The 18426-nt window shown below is 39.6% G+C and overlaps 2 protein-coding genes across 3 annotated transcripts in view; both read left to right on the forward strand.

Moving 5' to 3' along the window:
* Tfb5 (transcription factor B5) overlaps positions 1-2020 on the forward strand; it is a 43759-nt gene extending 41739 nt beyond the window's left edge. For both annotated transcript variants that reach the window (XM_090383838.1, XM_090383837.1), the window contains exon 2: positions 1840-2020. In XM_090383838.1, coding sequence (XP_090239964.1) covers positions 1840-2020 — 181 coding nt within the window. The remainder of the gene's footprint in view (positions 1-1839) is intronic.
* A 40-nt stretch (positions 2021-2060) lies between these two features.
* LOC150079937 (zinc finger HIT domain-containing protein 1) lies at positions 2061-3695 on the forward strand. Its single transcript, XM_090383836.1, has one exon. It carries the CDS (start codon positions 2061-2063, stop codon positions 2517-2519), a length of 459 nt encoding a protein of 152 aa, XP_090239962.1. The 3' UTR covers positions 2520-3695.
* The last annotated feature ends 14731 nt before the right edge of the window (positions 3696-18426 follow it).

Raw genomic sequence — 18426 nt, forward strand, 5'->3', positions numbered from 1 at the left:
GCTTCTGTTGTGGCTCTGTGAGCATCGTTGTGTCAGGCATGAAACGCTTGCCTTTTGGGTTTTCTTCAGAAGTGGAAACAGGAAGAAATCACACAAGGCTAAGTCCAATGAATAAGGGGGGTGTGACAGAACCTTGGTACCTATGGTAGTGATCACTGCCTGCACAATATTAGCCATATGGGGCCTGGCAGTGTCTTGATGGAGAAACCACTTCACACTGGAATATAGTCATCCTACCAAGACACTCATTACCATATGCTTCATTCATCTTTTTAACTATTTCCAATGCATTTAAGCCCCATCGGACACAATAAGGAATCTCATATTGCTGTCCAATCCAAGTCCAACGTGATACTTCAAAACAATTGTCAGTCACATGCAGCTAAAAAACTCTTCAGTTTTGACATGTGCACATGGAGTCTGCTCGGTAAGTGGCAGTTATGGAAAGTTTGTGCAGTAAAGATAAAATCTTGTACCAGTCTGCAAATTAAATGTTCACTCATATATGGGTAACATAAGCCGATATATCATCAGTGGATTGACACTGATGTAATACGTATTGGCAATTATTGATCAAATGCAATCCTCAACACCTCACTATTCCTGGCTGCTGAATGTTCCAATGGAAGCAGTGTAAGAAGCATTTACAACTCTTTCTGCAGCTACTTTTAACTATTAGTCTATGTAAACTATTTTCCCAAGATAGCAGTTTTTGAACCCAACTAACACTCTCAATATCAGTAAATATTCTTGCACCCCTTTTATTTAAGTGTATCAATTATAAAAACTGTCTTATGTTGACAAGCTGCCATCCTTGGGAAAAATTGTATCCTGTGAGCCTTTTGCTATTTCTCCATTGCTGAGTTAATTGATAAGGCTTTCTTGTCATCTGGGCAGAATTACAGGCACTTTCAAATTTATTCCTAACTAGTGACTTTTTTTTCCCTTAACATTTTCCTGTACTTGTTAAATGAATTGTAAGATCTCCTATTCTTAATGTTATTGTACCAGTGTGCAGAACAATATCACCTTTTGTGCCCATAAAAGATGATAGCTGCTCTAATGCATCTACTGTTGTCCCTGGTAGACACATTTTGGTCCTGTTCCATCTATCCTTTTTTACAAAATGTATTTTGTAAAAAGGATAGATGGACTAGTGTTTCTGCCTTGTAGGATTTCATTGTGATTTGATATGCAAGTGTATTCCCAACGTTCCTCTGGGCAGTTGAGTTCTTGATCATTCCCTCTTTATTTATTATTATTTTATTTATTTATTTAATTTTTTTTTTTGAGAGGGGTGCCCTTCACAGAAACATTGTTTTATATTATAATTTAAACTCTCATGTTTTGATGCATGTCATTATGTGTAAGCCCTTCTCACACTCACCCAAACAATTTTTGGGTGGGGTGGACCATTGCAGCTGATAGTTTCGTATCCATAATAAGAATCCGTCATACTGTAATATTTGTATATTTTTCAAAGTTGCACCAAATTTTTGTAAGATACAGACACCACAGTTTTAAAACAAAGCATTTGCCACTCAGCTTTACTTCCACTTCAAGATAGGGTTTTCGAATACTAGATGTCATGGTGACTGGGCACCCAAGGTTTTCGGGCTGTGCTGTCATAATGTTAAGAGATTTTTGTTTTAAATGTTGAAAAAGCATGGTGCAGAAAAAGAGCTTCTGATGTAAAGCATGTTTGTGTGAGGTTGCTGTTATAAATTTAGTCTTAAATTCATTGTTTTTATTGTGGTTTGCTATAATTACTCTTCTAAAATGTCTTTACTGTGCTAGGTTGATATTAATTTTTAACCTAATTATATTTTATTTTTTCAGTGATCCTGCAATGAAACAATTCTTGTTGCGCTTAGATGAAACTGATGCTCTCCATAAAAAGTTTATTATTCAGGATTTAGATGAAACCCATCTGTTTGTTGCAGCTGAAATACTTGAAACACTTCAAACTCGAATTGATGAATTAATGGATCAGATTTCTTATCCCTTGGCTGAGAAATAAATTTAACATTTATAGCTGCTAATTAACTGTGCTTATTAAGATGGTAGATAAAAGAGAATCTATCCGAATTAAAGATGTTAATCAACGAAGAGTATTAGATCAGGCAACTCGACGTCGCCGTCAGCGTAAAGCACTGGAAGCTTTGGAACAGGATAATTTTCATGATGATCCTCATGCAAATTTAGTAATGCATAAAAAAGCGCCAAAATTTGAAGAAACACTGGAAAATAAACGGAAGAGAAAATTTAAGGGTGAACCATTTAAACAGAGGTTTCGAAAGAATTTTACTGCCCTACTTGAGGAAGAACAGATGAATGCTGGAGAGCCTCCAAATTATATGACTGCATGTGTGCCTTCATCAAAGTTTCCTGAGAGAAATTTTTGTTCTGTGTGTGGTTTTCTTTCAAATTACACTTGTATTCAGTGTGGTGCTCGCTACTGTTGTGTGAAATGCCTTGGAACTCATCAAGATACACGCTGCTTGAAATGGACAGCATGATCACTCAATATATAATGAAAAACAGAACTGTACTTCTGCATAATTTTCAAAAGTATGAAATTGCACATAAAAATCAATTCTTCAAAGGTTTAGTGATCCTGCAATAGTTAATTCAATATTGTTTGCTTAACATTTTTCTTTTTGTATGTTTACTTACTGCGGAATAATTTTATTTCTTTCACTTAAAAGAATAAGTATATAAGATAAGTCTCATTGAATTGGGAGAGAAAACAAAAAATTCTTACTACTGGAGCAATTCAAGATACATAACTGATAATATAAAATCTATGGAAATGAGTAAGATGAGCAGCAGGCTAAGTGAAAAGAATTCATCTAAAATAATATTTCATTCTGCCTTACTGTTCCAAGGCGATGAACAAGACAGAACTTGTTATACAGGGTGTTTCAAAAATGATGGTCAATAATTTAAAGGTGAAAAGTACGAACTAAAATCAGCAAAAAAGTCCCAGTGAACATTGGGCTGCAAATGAACCGTTTGAAATAATGCACATTTTCTGTTAAGATCTATCACTGACTAGCGGAGCACTCTGGGAGGGTAGTCTGCATTGCTGAGACCTTATACACGGTGGATATGGTAGGGGTACAGTAAATGGCTATGTAAAATTCGCCACATGCTGCTATGACTCAGTATACGCTCTTGCAAGCAACTTTCCTTGTTGAAATTCCTGGATTTTGTTCTTTTCTTTCTAACACCCTTTCCTCAACATCAGGTGTTATCCTTCTGGGCCTACCTGCTCGTACTCCATATGCAAAGCACCCATGTTCTCTAAGGCGTTGATGTACCCTGTTGGGCTGCCTTCGGCAGGGAAATGCTTCTTGGTACAACGTGCAGCCTCGAGTGCACTGCCATTGGCTTTACCATACATGAAGTGCAGGTCCGCATACTCTTTGTTGCTGTAATCTCTTTTCATGTTGACTATCCTTTGACAAGTACTAGTATGCCTGCTACGCCTCAGAGCATTGAGAGAGGTGAAGGGTAAGAATGAGCATAACCTACCTAAACAAACAAGTTAGTGGTGGATCCCAACTAGAAATGTGCAATATGTCGAAAATGATTCACTTAAGGACCCATGTTTACTAGGCATTTTTTGCGTATTGTAGTCTGTACAGTTCACCTTTAAATTATTGACCATCACTTTTGAAACACCCCTGCATATGCATTTTTTTTTTTTTTTTTTCCCATAAGTAGTCAACTCAATGCTTCTCGATTATTTACTATGTATTCAGTAATATTTCAAATAAAGCACTCCTAAAATTTCTGTTTGTTGTTTTAATGAGGTATCAGTATTACTGAAATATTGTAATCAGTGGGGGTCCAGAAACTTAATTATAATCTCCTTGACACTAAATTAGCATTAGTAGTGGCAAATCATGCAAGAAAACAAGTTATACCTCATCAGTCAAAAAAAACCCATTTCATTTATTCATCCCCTCTAATAGTTTAACTAGTTCTTCCTTGAATTTATTTAAGCTATCAACTTCCAAATTTATTTAAACTATCAACTTCTCAATCCATTCAAAGCCTTAAAAATTCAGTCAGATCACCTCAGGTGCCTAGTCTCCAGATACTGCAATTTGCAGAACTGAAGCCTTTTGTGGTAAGAGCACCCCTTCATTCCCCTTTCCACTCGTCCCAGAAGCTCTACATCCTTCTTAAAATGAAGCTTCCAGACTTGAATGTAGTACCCAAGATGTGGCCTGACCATTGCCTCATTCAGTGGGATAATCACCTCCTTATCCCTGCTAGAAAATTCCTGTATATCATTGACAAAAACCTCATGAGCTGTTCTGGGAGCCTGTCTGCATTGTTCAGAGAACTTAAAATCTGAATGTACAATTACCCCCAGGTCTTTTTCGTTGTGCACTACCCTCAGTGTAGTACTACATGGTATGCTACCCTGAGGTACCGCTACCCATATTCAGTACTTTGCATTTGTCAAGGTTAAACTTCAATTGCCATTTCTTAACCTAACTTTACTAGATCCTGTTGAAGTAGCATACAGTCATTCCTGTCATTAACCACCCTTCCAACTTTTGTATCATCTGAAAACTTAGACATTAAGCCTGATATGACTTCATCAATATTATTAATAAATATAGAAAACAACAATGGCCCAACACCAAACCCTGGGAGGGGGACTCCACTGATAACAATAGTCTACCAAAAGCAGTGATTACCACTCTGTCTTTTCCCACTCAACCATATTTATCTAGATTTATTTAGTAATCCAACTACATGATGTAAAAATTTCTTGCTTCCAGTTCCTTTGTGACCAGATCTTCCAATCAAATTGATCAGGCAAGATTTCCCCTTAACACACCCATGCTGTCTGAAGTATAATTGCAGCTTTGTCTAGATGATCCTGCATTACTTCTTTTACTGATTACACCATTGTTTTCCTGTAATAGGAGTTAAGCTGACTGGTCTGTAATTACTTGTGTCACTCTTTGTCAATTAAGGATATATTTGCACATCTCATCTGTGGGAACCTCCCCTGAATCCAAGGATGCTCGCATAATTATGGCTAAGGGTTTCTTTAATTCCTTCACAGCCTCTCTTATTATAATTGGATAGTTCCCATCCACTCCAGGTGCCTTATGTTTAACTTCAACAATTTCTCTTCCACTTTCCCCTCAGTTATTGCAAAATCATTTAGTTCTCTGTTAGTTGATAAACTTTTGACCTCTGTTTCTCTAAAGAATTACTCATGTGTGAATGTAGATGTGAAATACTCATTCTTTGTCAGCATCCTGAGCATGATCATCAACAGTAGAACAATCAGTATCAAGTGGATCAATTTGATTCACCTCTTCCTTCTAGAGTTCACATAAGTAGTCTGCTGTTTTTTTTTTTTTTTTTTTGCATTCACTGGCAAAGATTTTTCATAATCTGACTTTCTTGCCCAACCTCCTTTGTGACTTGATTACAGATTAGTTTATATCTACCATATGCTTTGGTATCGCCTGATAATTTATATGCATCCCGTGCATTTTTCTTTTCTGCTACAAGTCTCATCAGTTCATCTGACATCAATTTAGGTCTATACCTTTTGAAGAGTATTCCTTGTTATGAAAAGCCTAGTAGCTTCTATGCTTCCCATTTAGAATTTTCTGATGATAATATCTTCAGTTGGTCCCACTGTATAGAATTTAAAAACCAGGAACCCTTCCCTTTACCCATGATGGTAGTAACGTCTTTAAGTAAATCCCAGATCAGTACACTGTGATCACTGCCACCTAGTGGTTCTTTTATCTGCAAATTCTTAGTGCAAGAATAATCACTGCTGATAATCAGATCAATAGTATTTCTCCCTTCTAACATGCTGCTGTAGAAAACAGTCAAAGTAAATCCACAGAAGTCTTGCTAGTGTATGAGTGAGCAACCCACAAATTCCAGTCAATATCTGGAAAGTTAAAATCCACCACTAGAAGACATTCCGTTTTACTTGCCCACTCTTTTTCTCTGTACAATTGTTTGCTGTAGAATTATTTTGTGTCAAATGGCACAAGGGGTTACCCCCATCTCCACATAGTATATGTTGTGCATGGTAAACAGAACACTTTCAATGCCAGAAGTTTAAGGATGTGTGTGTAGTGTCATGTACCATTGTTCTGGTCATTTAGCTGCTGGGACCAAACATTGACCACATTCCACCTCATGGAGGCAGCCCAGGTACACCAATATAGTTATTTACTCTGGCAGGTCCTGCCAACTAAATTCCTGAGATTTCAGTGGCAAGGACCTAAAAAAAACAGTTATAGATAGGGATCAGCCAAAAGGAGTACTGGTTACGTGATTTGATGTTATTAAGTTTTTGGGTGTAGGGCTCAAGCAATTTAGAGATGATTCAGACCCTAGTTGTAAGTGAGAGAGGGGAAGACTGAAGGCCTGGGGAAAAGACATAAGGGGTCCATAGAACAGTGGAGCAGGTCCCACCAGAGGAAAAAGAGGGAGTATACCAAAGGTCACCTTTCCTCCCGCCGGGGAGTGGAGGCAAAGGACCACGCAAGGGAGCATGGCAAGGAAAGCCTAATGGCAGCAGCTGAGCTGTGCTGGTGGAGTGTCACACCTGGGACAAAGGTCCCATCCTGTCTTCTTTTTCAAAGTCTGAAATGTCAGTTCTTCTGGTTACGCTTGGGACCGTACGGCATTTGCCTGTCTGATGTATACTGGTCACTACGAGTTCAGAGCTTTCAGGTCTGGTCGTTAGGTGTGTGGTTGTGACTGGTCACTGCGAATTCAGAGCTTTCAGGTCTGGTTGTTAGATGTGTGGTTATCACTGGAGTGTGTCACTAGTAGGGGTTTCGCCTGGGATTCTGTTCCCGTCTGGTGAGTCAAAGAGATGTACGTTCACTGCAGTCTGATTTGGGAGCGTTTTCAGGGCTCCCATCCATTTAGTTGCTGGATCAGCAGAGCTCCATAATATCAGTTAGTGATGAGTCTAAATCAGCAAGGTCCAAAACTGTTCAATCATTCATGGGACAGAGGTCCCATCCAAATAGTGATGGTAGTCAGATTGCCCACTCTGCTTGAATTTGGGCAATACGAGTTAGGTGTATGTGGTCATTCCAGTGGTATGGATCTTGTGAAGAGCTCCTGGCAGTATTGTGAGAAGGCCTTGTACTCTCTGTCACTGTCCAACAAGTAATGCACCTGTTTTGGATTGACGTTAATTCTGGTAATCAGAATGCAGCAAAGGGCAGTCATACATTAAGTGACTCCGGCTCTCAGCAGTGGCAGAGGGGATCAATAATTCCAAGACTTGAGAGCTTGGCTCTGATGGATACGTGACCTGTTAGCATGAAAGTTGCATGCAGGCCAGGAGAGAACCGTGAAGGAGACTTGGGACATACCTTGTTGATATGTGGAATAAATTTCCTAGTGATGCCTCCTTTAGTGAAGTTAGCCCGTCTATCTTGCCAGGTCTGCTGTAAATGGAGGTTAAGGCGCTTCGTTTCAGCCTTCAAGTTGTTAGTGGGATCAATGGTATGTTCCATGAAGGTCACCAATGTGCTTTTTGATTGTTGGTACAGGAACCAGCATCGTGTCACCTCCAGATCCAAAGGGAGGTGCCTGCCAGCACCTGATGGGCATGGGTGCTGACAGTATGACAGGCCCTGGTAATGGTAAGGTGGCTAAATCTTTGAATAGTTTCGAGCTTTCTGTTAACTGCTATTTTTGCTCTCAGATACCATATCTCTGCAGCGTATGTAATCTCTTAGAAATACAGCTCTGTAGAACAGCGAGAGAGTGGCAGATGAGTACCCTATCCCACCGCTTAACCCTGGCAACCAAGTAAGTCCCTTAACTTTGTCTGCAAGTGATTCAAATGTGGGAGGAATGCAAGTCCTGGGTCGAGGATCATTAGCATTAGTAGAGGCATACGATGCAAGAAAGCAAGGTTATGCAGCATCAGCCGAAAAAAAAAAAAAACTACCATTTCACCCCTTCATTCATTCCAAATGCCTGTCCAGCTCAGCCTTAAATTTATTTAGGCTATTACCTTCCACAACAAAAGATGGAAGCCTGTTCCACCAATCAACTACCTGCTGGCTAAAGGCAAATTTCCGCATATCTATTCTACAACTATCTTTCCTCAATTTGAAACTGTGTCCCCTCAGATTCTTAGTCTGAGGAAGACAAAGAATCCCATCAGCATTCAGCTTGCTCAACCCATTCAAGGCCCTATACACCTCAATCAGATCACCTCGCAGGTGCCTACTCTCCAGGTGCTGCAATTTGCAGAACTTAAGCCTTTCTTGGTAAGAGCACCCCTTTGTTCCCCTCACTAATCTTGTTGCCCTTCTTTGTACTCGTTCTAGCAACTCTATATCCTTCCTGAAATGAGGCCTCCAGACCTGTACACAGTAAGCTAGGTGTGGCCTGACCATTGCCTTGTTTTCCCTGCTAGCAAAATTCCTATATACCATTGACAAGACTCCATGACCTCCCCTGGCAGCCCGTCTGCACTGCTCAGCGAACTTCATATTTGGCTGCACAATTACCCCCAGGTCTTTTCCACTTCCCTGAGTGTAGTACCACCTAGTTTGTATATTTTTCTTCGGTTATCGCTACCCATATGCAGTACTTTGCATTTGTCAATGTTAAACTCCAGTTGCCACTTCTCAGCCCATTTTCCCAACTTATCTAGATCCAGTTGGAGTAGCATACTGTCATTACTGATGTTAACAACCCTGCCAACCTTTGTACCATCTGCAAACTTGGAGATTAAACCTGATATACCTTCATCAATATCATTGATAAATAAACAAAACAACAATGGGCCCAACACTGAACCCTGGGGAACTTCACTAATAACATTTGTCCACGAAGAGCAGTGTCCATTGATTACCACTCTCTGCTGTCTCCCACCCAACCATCCCTTTATCCATTGTAGCAGCTTACCCTTGATGTCATACCTCTCCAATTTGCACAGCAGTTGTGCAACAGTACCAAAAGCTTTCCTGAAATCCAAGTATATGATATCAAATTTATTTTTGGCATTCAGTTCCTTTGTGACCACGGCATTGTAAGCAATCAAATTGGTCAGACAAGACCTCCCTTTGACAAACCCATGCTCTGTCTTAACTATTACTGCAGTCTTAATCAGCTTCAATTTCTCGAAAATCTGCTGCCAATTCCTTAAACCTCGATCTTCAGGTAATTCTCCAGTGGGGCAAAGACAACTTAGTTGATTTCAACCCTTCTAAAACTCAATCTTGTCTTATATCTCGTAAAAAGGATTCTTCTGCTGCTATGCTTATCTTTAGTGACACTTCGATTTCTAGGCAAAATGATATATCTCTTTTGGGGATTACCGTGACTTCTAATCTCTCTTGGCAAAAGCACATTACAAATATTGCTTCCTCTGCATCTAAAAAACTTGGTTTTCTCTTTCGCTCTTGGCGTTACTTTTCTTCCAAACAGCTGCTCACTCTGTATAAATCGCAAATCCGCCCTGCGATGGAATATTGTTCCCACATCTGGGGTGGTGCCCCCAAATCCTCTCTCAGGCTTCTTGATTCCATTCAGAAGAGGGCAGTTAGGTTAATTAATGCGTCATCTCTAACAGAGTCTCTCCACTCGCTTTCTCATAGACGTACCGTTTCTTCTGCATGCCTCTACTACAGATACTTCCATGGGCACTGTTCTTCTGAATTGGGTTCTATAATTCCCGCTCTCTCTTTCAAAACAGTCCGAACACGTGCCGCCAACATCCATTTACTGTCCAACTTCAAACCCACAGAAGCAACTTTTCATCTTCCTCATTTATTCATTCAACTGCCGTTTTCTGGAACAACTTTCCTTCATACGTATTTCCTGAAAATTACAATCTACAGAAGTTCAAGTCTAATGTCAACAAATATCTTCTTTCGTCTTCTCATCCTCCAACCCAAGCACGGTACTAAGTACTATAGGTTCTAATACCTCTCGTGTTTGGGGTTCACATATAAAAAAAAAAATAAATAAATAAATAAATAATCTTGTTTAGATGATCCTGCAATGCTTCTTTAACTAGTGATTCCATTATTTTCCCCGGAACCCTTTATTATTCCTAGGTATTTCAATTCAATAGTGAAACGTATTGTGATAATTTGTGGACGTCTTCTGAAGGAGCCTTTGAGTAAGATGGAATTAGTCTTCATGGAAGAGATTTGAAGATTATGATCCTTTGCCCAGTTTTGTAATACCGAGAGAGAGCATGATTTGCAGAATTTTCTAGTTATGCTCTGCAGACAGAGCATAACTAGATTAGGAGTGCTATTTGGCCTATAGCACTCCTAATCTGATTTTTGTTTCCCCAGTGCTAACACCAAACTGACTCTATATTTGAATGGCCACCTATTTGAATTTATTAGTTGTTTTGCTGCTTGATCTGCGTTTTGATTCCGAGTATGCCTCCAAGAACTTGGTTTTTCCATTGTTCAGCCTGTTTAAGTGGATGTTTATTGAATAGTCCAGATCATCTGCATAAGCCTGGGAAGTAACTTCATTCAAGTTATTGGTGAGGAAGTCATCAAGTACAACATTCCAAAGGAGCAGCCTCAGTACCGAGCCTTGGGGACAGCCCCTGTAAACCTGGCATTTGACTCTACAGTATGGTGCATTGACATTTATTTCTCTGGCTGTGAGGTAGTTCTTATGGTATTATAGAGGTTTCTGGGAAGACACGCATGTCATAGATGGTTGAAGATACTCAGCCACCAGAGTGGTCAAACACCCAGCAAAGTCTATGGCAGTCATCAGGAAATATTTTCTTTTGGAGTTTGTGGAGGTTGTAAGAATATTCTGGAGTGCATCAACTGTTGAGCATCCTTGTTCGAAAACATATTGGCTTGTAGAAGATAATTTTGCTTCATTACAATGTACTGTTATTCTACTGTGTAGGAGGTACTCGAAAATCTTGCTTGTTTGCTGCACTCGGAGGATTTGGCCTATAGCCCTCCTAATCTGATTTTTGTTTTCCCAGTGCTTACACCAAACTGATTCCATATTGCAATGGCAACCTATTTGAATTTATTAGTTGTTTTACTGCTTGATCTGCGTTTTCATTCCGAGTATGCCTCCAAGAACTTGGGTTTTCCATTGTTCAGCCTGTTTAAGTGGATGTTTATTGAATAGACCAGCAGTTCCCAAACTGTGTGCCGCGGCTCCTTAGGGCGCCACGGGATATTTAAAATTTTCGAGGGAAACAGCAATACTCAACATCTGTCAGACACCGTGCGAACTAATAGCTCAAGGAAGTTCACAGTTTCAACATTACTTATTAAGTTGTATGGACCTAACTACTTAATAAATGGAACTGTTAGGTATTTAATGTAGTTGGGGAAGGACGTCACGTGGTTGTTATCCATTAAGAATTATTAATATGTATAATTAACCACTCTTTTACCACGTGGAGTTTTTAATATATATTTTATTAATCATAACCTAAACTAAAATATACAATAGTGTGACGTTTTGGGTGTCTTGCCGATACCTATCATCAGACCGTATTGTTGACCACCCTCAGACCTGAAGAGAAATGGGAAAGCCAGCAGTGCCTTTTATAGGCCAGCGATTCTTCTAATTAGCCAAAAGGAATAGTGTTAGGTTATCTTAGATCCAGGGAGCTTGAAAGCTGACCTTTGATCATCCGTTATGGTGTGTGGGCTGGGTCTGGAAGGGGTTGTATGCAATCTGCCCCTCTGGATGCCTTGTTTCTTTTTCTTTCCTGGGTCCTTATTTCTTCACTTATTTTCTCATTGAAGAGATGAAAATACTGTGTGTTGAACTTAACCCCCTGTTTTCTATTAATTTCTGAAGATCCAAATAATTTGATAAGAAATGCTTCTGTGAATTTTCTTCTATTGTACTGACTATCTGTGGAAATAATACTCGTGTTATGGAAGTTCCAGGTGTCCCACATTGGAAGGCATAGAAAGCTGTATCAGACTGATTCATTCTGCCATACTCTATATCTTTTTTGTGCACTTTTATTCTGCATTGTAGGCGTCTGTAGGATTCCCCTACATATATACTTCCACACCCACAATCTATCTTATAGATTGGACCTCTAGGATTGTCGGGGTTGTTGGACTGTTGTTTTTTGAAGGCTGAACATTTTGTAAAAGGTGGATTTACCGAATTTCTTGGCTTCTTTTGTTATTCTGGTGCTAATTGCTGATATGTACGGTATACATATGGAGGTTCTTCTTCTATCGATGTTAGGTTGGGGTTGTGTGATGGGCTTGGAGGTGTCTATGATGGCTTTTTTGATGACGTGCATCGGATATCCGTTCTTTATGGCAAGCCTAGTTATTTTTGTAGTTCATTTTGTATGTTATCCTCTTTGCAAATTCTGTAGGCTCTTCTGATGAAGGACTTTAAAATAGAATGCCTATTTTCGTGGAGAAAGGATGACAGGATTTATAGTTTAGTATGATGCCAGTATCTGTGGATTTTCTGAAAACTTCCATTTGTAGTTCGTTGGGTTTTCTTGAAAAAAGGATGTCCAGGAAAGGAAGTTGGCCGTTGTCCTCTATTTCCATTTTGAAATTTATTTTTGGTGGTGACCGTTGAGAGCTTCAAATCAATTTCAAAATGGAAATAGAGGACAACGGCCAACTTCCCTTTTTTTTTTTTTTTTTTTTTTTTTTTGACTTTAGGAGCACTGAAAAATTTTCTAAACTGAAAAGCAGGCTACAGGTTCGCGATCATTTACTTTCACTTTCAGTGGAAGATATAAACAGGTTGGGAAAGGGGAGTGGAAACTGGTTTTTGTCGAAACTGTTGCATTCTAACAGGAAATTTTATTTCGTGGGGGTGTATGGGGAGGGAAGTAAGAGCATTTGTAAGGTTATGCACAGTAGCCAATACAAAGCAAAGACATATTTTGAAGATTCAATTTATGAAAAGTCACAGCTTTCTTCTGTGATACTGCGCAGTTTCTGAATTTACTTACTTTCTTTAAATTCATAATTCGAGAAAAAAAAAATGTCAAGAAAATGAAATTTCCATCCAAATATGTCAACAAATGACCAGACAGCCAGCAAAAATGCTCCTACAAAGCAGTTTTGCGCGACAAAAAAACAGTAGATTGATATCATGCAGACATCAGTCCGTTCTGTTTTACATATCTATATTTAAGTGAGCATGGCTTTTGTAAAATAGCTTTATTTTACCTCTTGGACTTCTTTAATAAGTAATCTGGGTAACGCCAATACTTTTCCACGGCCTGTATAAGTAAAGCTTCCTCCCTCCCCAACGGAGAAGGCTGCGTCGCTGCCCCCTGTGGTGTGCAGGTGACGCCGCGCGAGTGAAACAGTATCGCCCCGTCATGTGCCGCCCGCTAGCGGAGAGTGGTCATCTTTCCCCAGGCAGCGTGCTGACGCATGTTTACAAAAAAGAGAAATTGAGATGTGACACTCTGCAGAGAGAAAAGTTGCCCCTGTAAGTCATACTACTGATGCCGACTGAATCACGTATCAGGGGAATGTTTGGTAGTGGGGAGACTAAAAAGGGGAGAGGTGAATGTCACATAAACTTCTCCAAAGCAGCCCTGCACGAATATCCAAACCCCTTCATAAATATCGTCCCTGGGTGAGTCAGGTCCTAAAAGTGTCAAGCAAAAACCCTTTTTGCCTGGCCGTCCAAATGAACACCTGCATCTGAGAGGGAAAAGCAGAAAGGGGACAAACTTATATATAGAGATTGAGAACAAAGGAGAGTGTTCTAGGAGTCTAGGGAGGGTCCAGTTGGTTGGTCAGAAAGCTGTCTAGTAGTCGTGGTCGAGTGGTCGTAGTCGAGTTGATTCGAGAGCAGTAAGAAAACAGAAGGCAGAGAGCGGTATTACCCCGAGTAGAAGTGAGATAAGATGATACCAGAAATGATGAAGTCCTCGCTCCGACGTGGCTCGGAACTTTGCGGTAAGTTCACCCCATTTTAATCAATAGAATTGTATATGATAGTATGTCATATTATACCCACCTTTCTTCTCATTAAAGTAAGCTTCAAGATGTGTTTGATGTGGTTGTAACAGTAAAGTAATATTATCCAATGATACCATATTGTGTTCTATTATTTACCCAGCAATTACCTGGGCTACTTACTTAACACGAAGATAGGAGAATATCTATGTCATCATTTAAAGGAAAGGAATCGTTGTTCGCCTGACTACATGAAGATACACAGACTTAATGTACCAACCAAATTTCCCTTAAACTAACTTAACAATGATCTTGATACTAGATACTGTTATATTGAGTTTATGGTACATTTATATGTAATGTTGTTATGTAATGTTGTTGTTTAATAAACCATGTTTGTTTGCTAACTTTGCCTCATGACATTCTCTGGTTACACACGGACCACGGAATCCGAATTAAGAAAGAACCTTTATTTGCGGCCACTCTAGAGGCTCTGTTAATTCAATAGAGAATCAGGGTGGAGAACACAACGCCCTCCGATATTGCCAATTTTATTCCACGAATACGATTGAAGATCACGTGAGGTTTATGTCCTAAATTCAAACTGGTAGACGAACACATTAAAACCCGACTCTCTGGACATTCATTTTAGAGTTGAGCATGCTTGAAAGTTGTATGGATATTGGTGAAAGTTACACAGCATGCCCGCGCTATAACGGAGAGAAAAGGCGGCGTTACACTTTAATACTCGAACTGAAAAAAAGTCATCACAATACGGATCCGTCTATATGCATGTAATAACTCGACTCAGTCGAAGAATTTTCATAAAATTTTATATTTCGTTCTTTCTACATTTCTAGGGTAGTTGATTGGTGAAAGTCTGTTCCACCAACCAACTACCCCGCTGGCTAAAGGCAAATTTCAGCACACCTATCCTACATCTGTCTTTCCTCAATTTGAATTTATGCCCTCTCAGGTGATTATTCTGAGCAAGAGGAAGAATCCCATCAGCATTGAGCATGCTCAAACCATTCAAGGCTTTATACACCTCTATCAGATCACCTCTATCTCATCATCGACGGCGAATGCTGTTGTGTAAACCATATGCTGGTTGGACACTGGAGGACTGGAAACGAGTGGGCTGGTCGAATGTGTCCAAATAGCTGGTGTAACAGGCACAGACACCGTGTGTGGCACAAGTAACACGAGTTCATGGACCAATTGTGTATGGTGTTCACTATTTGGTCGCTTAATATGGGGTATGTTTTGCTGCCAAGAACTAGGACCCTTGGTGCGAATGGGCCAATATTTCACTGGTCAGGTCTTTTTGTGTGTTTCTTGTTTGCGATATCCAGGGTCCCCCCCCCCATATGCTGATGTATGGTCCAGGGTCGGATTTACACATAAGCTAAACAAGCTGCAGCTTAGGGCATCACATTACAAGGGGCCTAGATCCATCTTAAAAAAAAATCCTTTTTTTAATATTGTCACAGGTGAACTGTAAGAGAGAGAAGGGCCTCATACATCTTATAGCTTAGGGTCACAACAAGTTTAGATCCGGCCCTGGTGTCATCTGTAACTGGCATATGCCAAGCTGGCTGTGTAAACGTAGTGTAGGGCTGTAAGTATGTTTGTGGTGTTGAGTGTTTTGTGCCGATACCTGACGACTTTGCAGCCAGCTGGTCGGCTGTCCTCTGCCTCCCAACCCCAGACCATGTTGAGACGCGCTAAGAACTATAATCCAGGATGGATCTCGCACCAGATTCCAGAAATTGCTGGAGAAGTACGAAAGAAACAATGAACGGAACGGAGGAGGAAATAGCCAGTGAAAAGGGATAAAATGGAGGAGGGAAGGTGACAGAAAGGTAGGGAAAGAACGAAAGAGACATCCTCTAGAGAAATAGAAGTTAAAAGATTAATGAAGAAAAGTAAAAGCAAGAAAGTCTGGACAATGGTGTCCAATATTCATTTCCATTCAAACTTTCTATAGGAACTGAAGCTCAGGGCCATTTCGCACGGAGTTTCAGTTCCTATAGAAAGCACAGCTCCATAATTTGTCAGTGTATGTCCAATCCGATGTACGAGTATAAAACAAGAAGAAGACTTCCAAATTGTATGAATATTATTGTTATTATTATTTGCCATATGGTGCAAGGAAGACAAGCTTATGCTGCACCAGCCAAAAAAAAAAAAAATTCCCGAGTTACCCTGAGAGAGAGAGAGAGAGAGAGAGCGAGAGAGAGAGAGAGAGAGAGAGAGAGAGAGAGAGAGAGAGAGAGAGAGAGTGTCAGAAGTAGAAAAGAATCACCAAGAAAGAGAAGAATGATATCCAGCTCAGGACCCTGGATGTGCCAAGCCCATACTCACCAGATGTGAACCCCTGGGGTGTGTGCCTTCATCAATATCATTGATAAATATAGAAAACAACAATGGGCCCAACACCAATCCCTGGAGGACCCCAATGATAACATTATTCAAAGAGGAGCAGTGTCCATTGATTAAATGCTCTCTTTCTTCTCTCACTCCACCATTCTTTTATCCCTGCAGTAACATGCCTTTCTGTACAACTTCGTCACTTCTGTACACATTGTACACCCCATATTAAAATTAAGTACATCGGTTATATTTGAGTGATACACCGTCTCTGTTATCCCCACAATATGTGCAATTGATGATTTTAGCAGCACTTCAAATTCGTCAAATTTATTAACTGGCTCCCAGGAGTGGTGTACATGCAAGTACAGTATAAATAAAATATACATGGACCTGTTCTTACTGTTAGTTACCTTAACGCAGCCCATCTATTTACTTGTTCCATGCTGACTCTCAGCAATATAAGTGACAAAAGACAAGAACTTATTGTCACCAAAACTCATTAACAGTCCAAGTCAGTATTAACGAGTACTTATTGTCAGTACAACATATTTACATGCAAGATCCAATTCAGTATGTCCGATTGAGCAGACATTCAAGTTGTGTAGTATGAATATGAATGACAAGTATTTATTGTCACCAAAACGTATTTCCAGGGCATGGAGATATCCAACTCATTTTTAAAAATTCCGGTCAGTATAATGTTCATTCTAGTAGTAGAATTATGAGTGAACGAATTCTTAAAGCCTATTTACAAGCCAAATCCAAGCCAGAAGAATATGCACTCAGGCAATGTTGTTTTATACATATAGAGTTAGAAAGAGATCTTGATCTTTCGATTTCCTTTTCTCATATCTGGGGGCAACACTTTAAGACAATAACTTTTTTTACTGTCTGCTTTAGCAGTGAAAAAGTTATTTTGGCACAATATATTGACTCGCATAAATACTGTACATTGTGTCACCTAGTGGGTCTTTTGTCTGCAGTTTCTTGATGCATGAAGGATCACAGCTGATAATCAGATCAAGAGAATTGCTTCCACTTGTTGCCTCTAACGTGTCTGATGTAGAAAACAATCATTCAATGAATCCTCAAAAGTCTTGCTATTGTGCGATTAACCAACCATGGTCCAGTCAATATTTAGAAAGTTAAAGCCCTCTGTTCTAAGACATTCTGATTTACTGGCCCGCTCTATATGTCTGTGCAGTTGTATGTTATACTCATCACAATCGTTAGGCCCATAACACACTCCTATTCTCATTTTTATTTGCCCAGTGCTTACCATCGCACCAAATTTACTCAGCATTGTACTGGCTGTCCATGTCCACTGTCTTTGATTTTATGTTTCAAATTCTCAGTCCCTTGTATCTGAGTGACACTATAACCCTGCAATGTCTGCATTTCATAACTTGACCTGTACTGTAATTTTCTTCTTTACTATACATAAAAGTAGACATGCTACTATTTTTACTTTTAGTAATTAACTCTAATATAGTCCGTGTATTTGCTTGTTCTGTGAGGGGTCCATCAGACATTGAAATCCCCGACATCTTGCTTTCCAGGCTGCTGTATGTTCCAATAGAAACAGCGTAAGATTCACGTTCTGTGTGAATCTACTGTTAATCCAACATACAACACTGCCTCAATAGCATGAGAAAATATTCTTGTTCCCCTTCTATATAAGTGTATCAAATCACTGTAGAAACAGTATCTCCTGTTAACGAGTACAGACCAAGCCGGGAAAAATTCTGTCCCATGAGCTCAGCACAGTCTCTTCAGGCCCCGAAACTGATTGATAAGGCTTTCATTTTGTAACCCCTTCTTTAGTATCTGGACAGAATTACACACACTTTCAAATTCAAGCACCTCCTCGTGACTTTTTCTTAACATTACTTTATACTTGTTAATTAAACTTTCAGATCTTCTATTCCTAATATAATTAATACCAACGTGTATAACCTTGGCACACCTATTGTACACTTAAAAGATGATATCTTCTCTAGAACGTCATCAACTTTAGCTGCTTGCGGTCATATCCTGGTCTACCAGGAGTTTGTTTGGAGAACAATTAATCACTTTAGAAATATTAAGAGCAACTGCTTAA

This window comes from Mastigoproctus giganteus, chromosome 10, assembly GCF_048544385.1.
Source record: "Mastigoproctus giganteus isolate SK-2022 chromosome 10, ASM4854438v1, whole genome shotgun sequence".
Taxonomy (NCBI): domain Eukaryota; kingdom Metazoa; phylum Arthropoda; class Arachnida; order Uropygi; family Thelyphonidae; genus Mastigoproctus; species Mastigoproctus giganteus.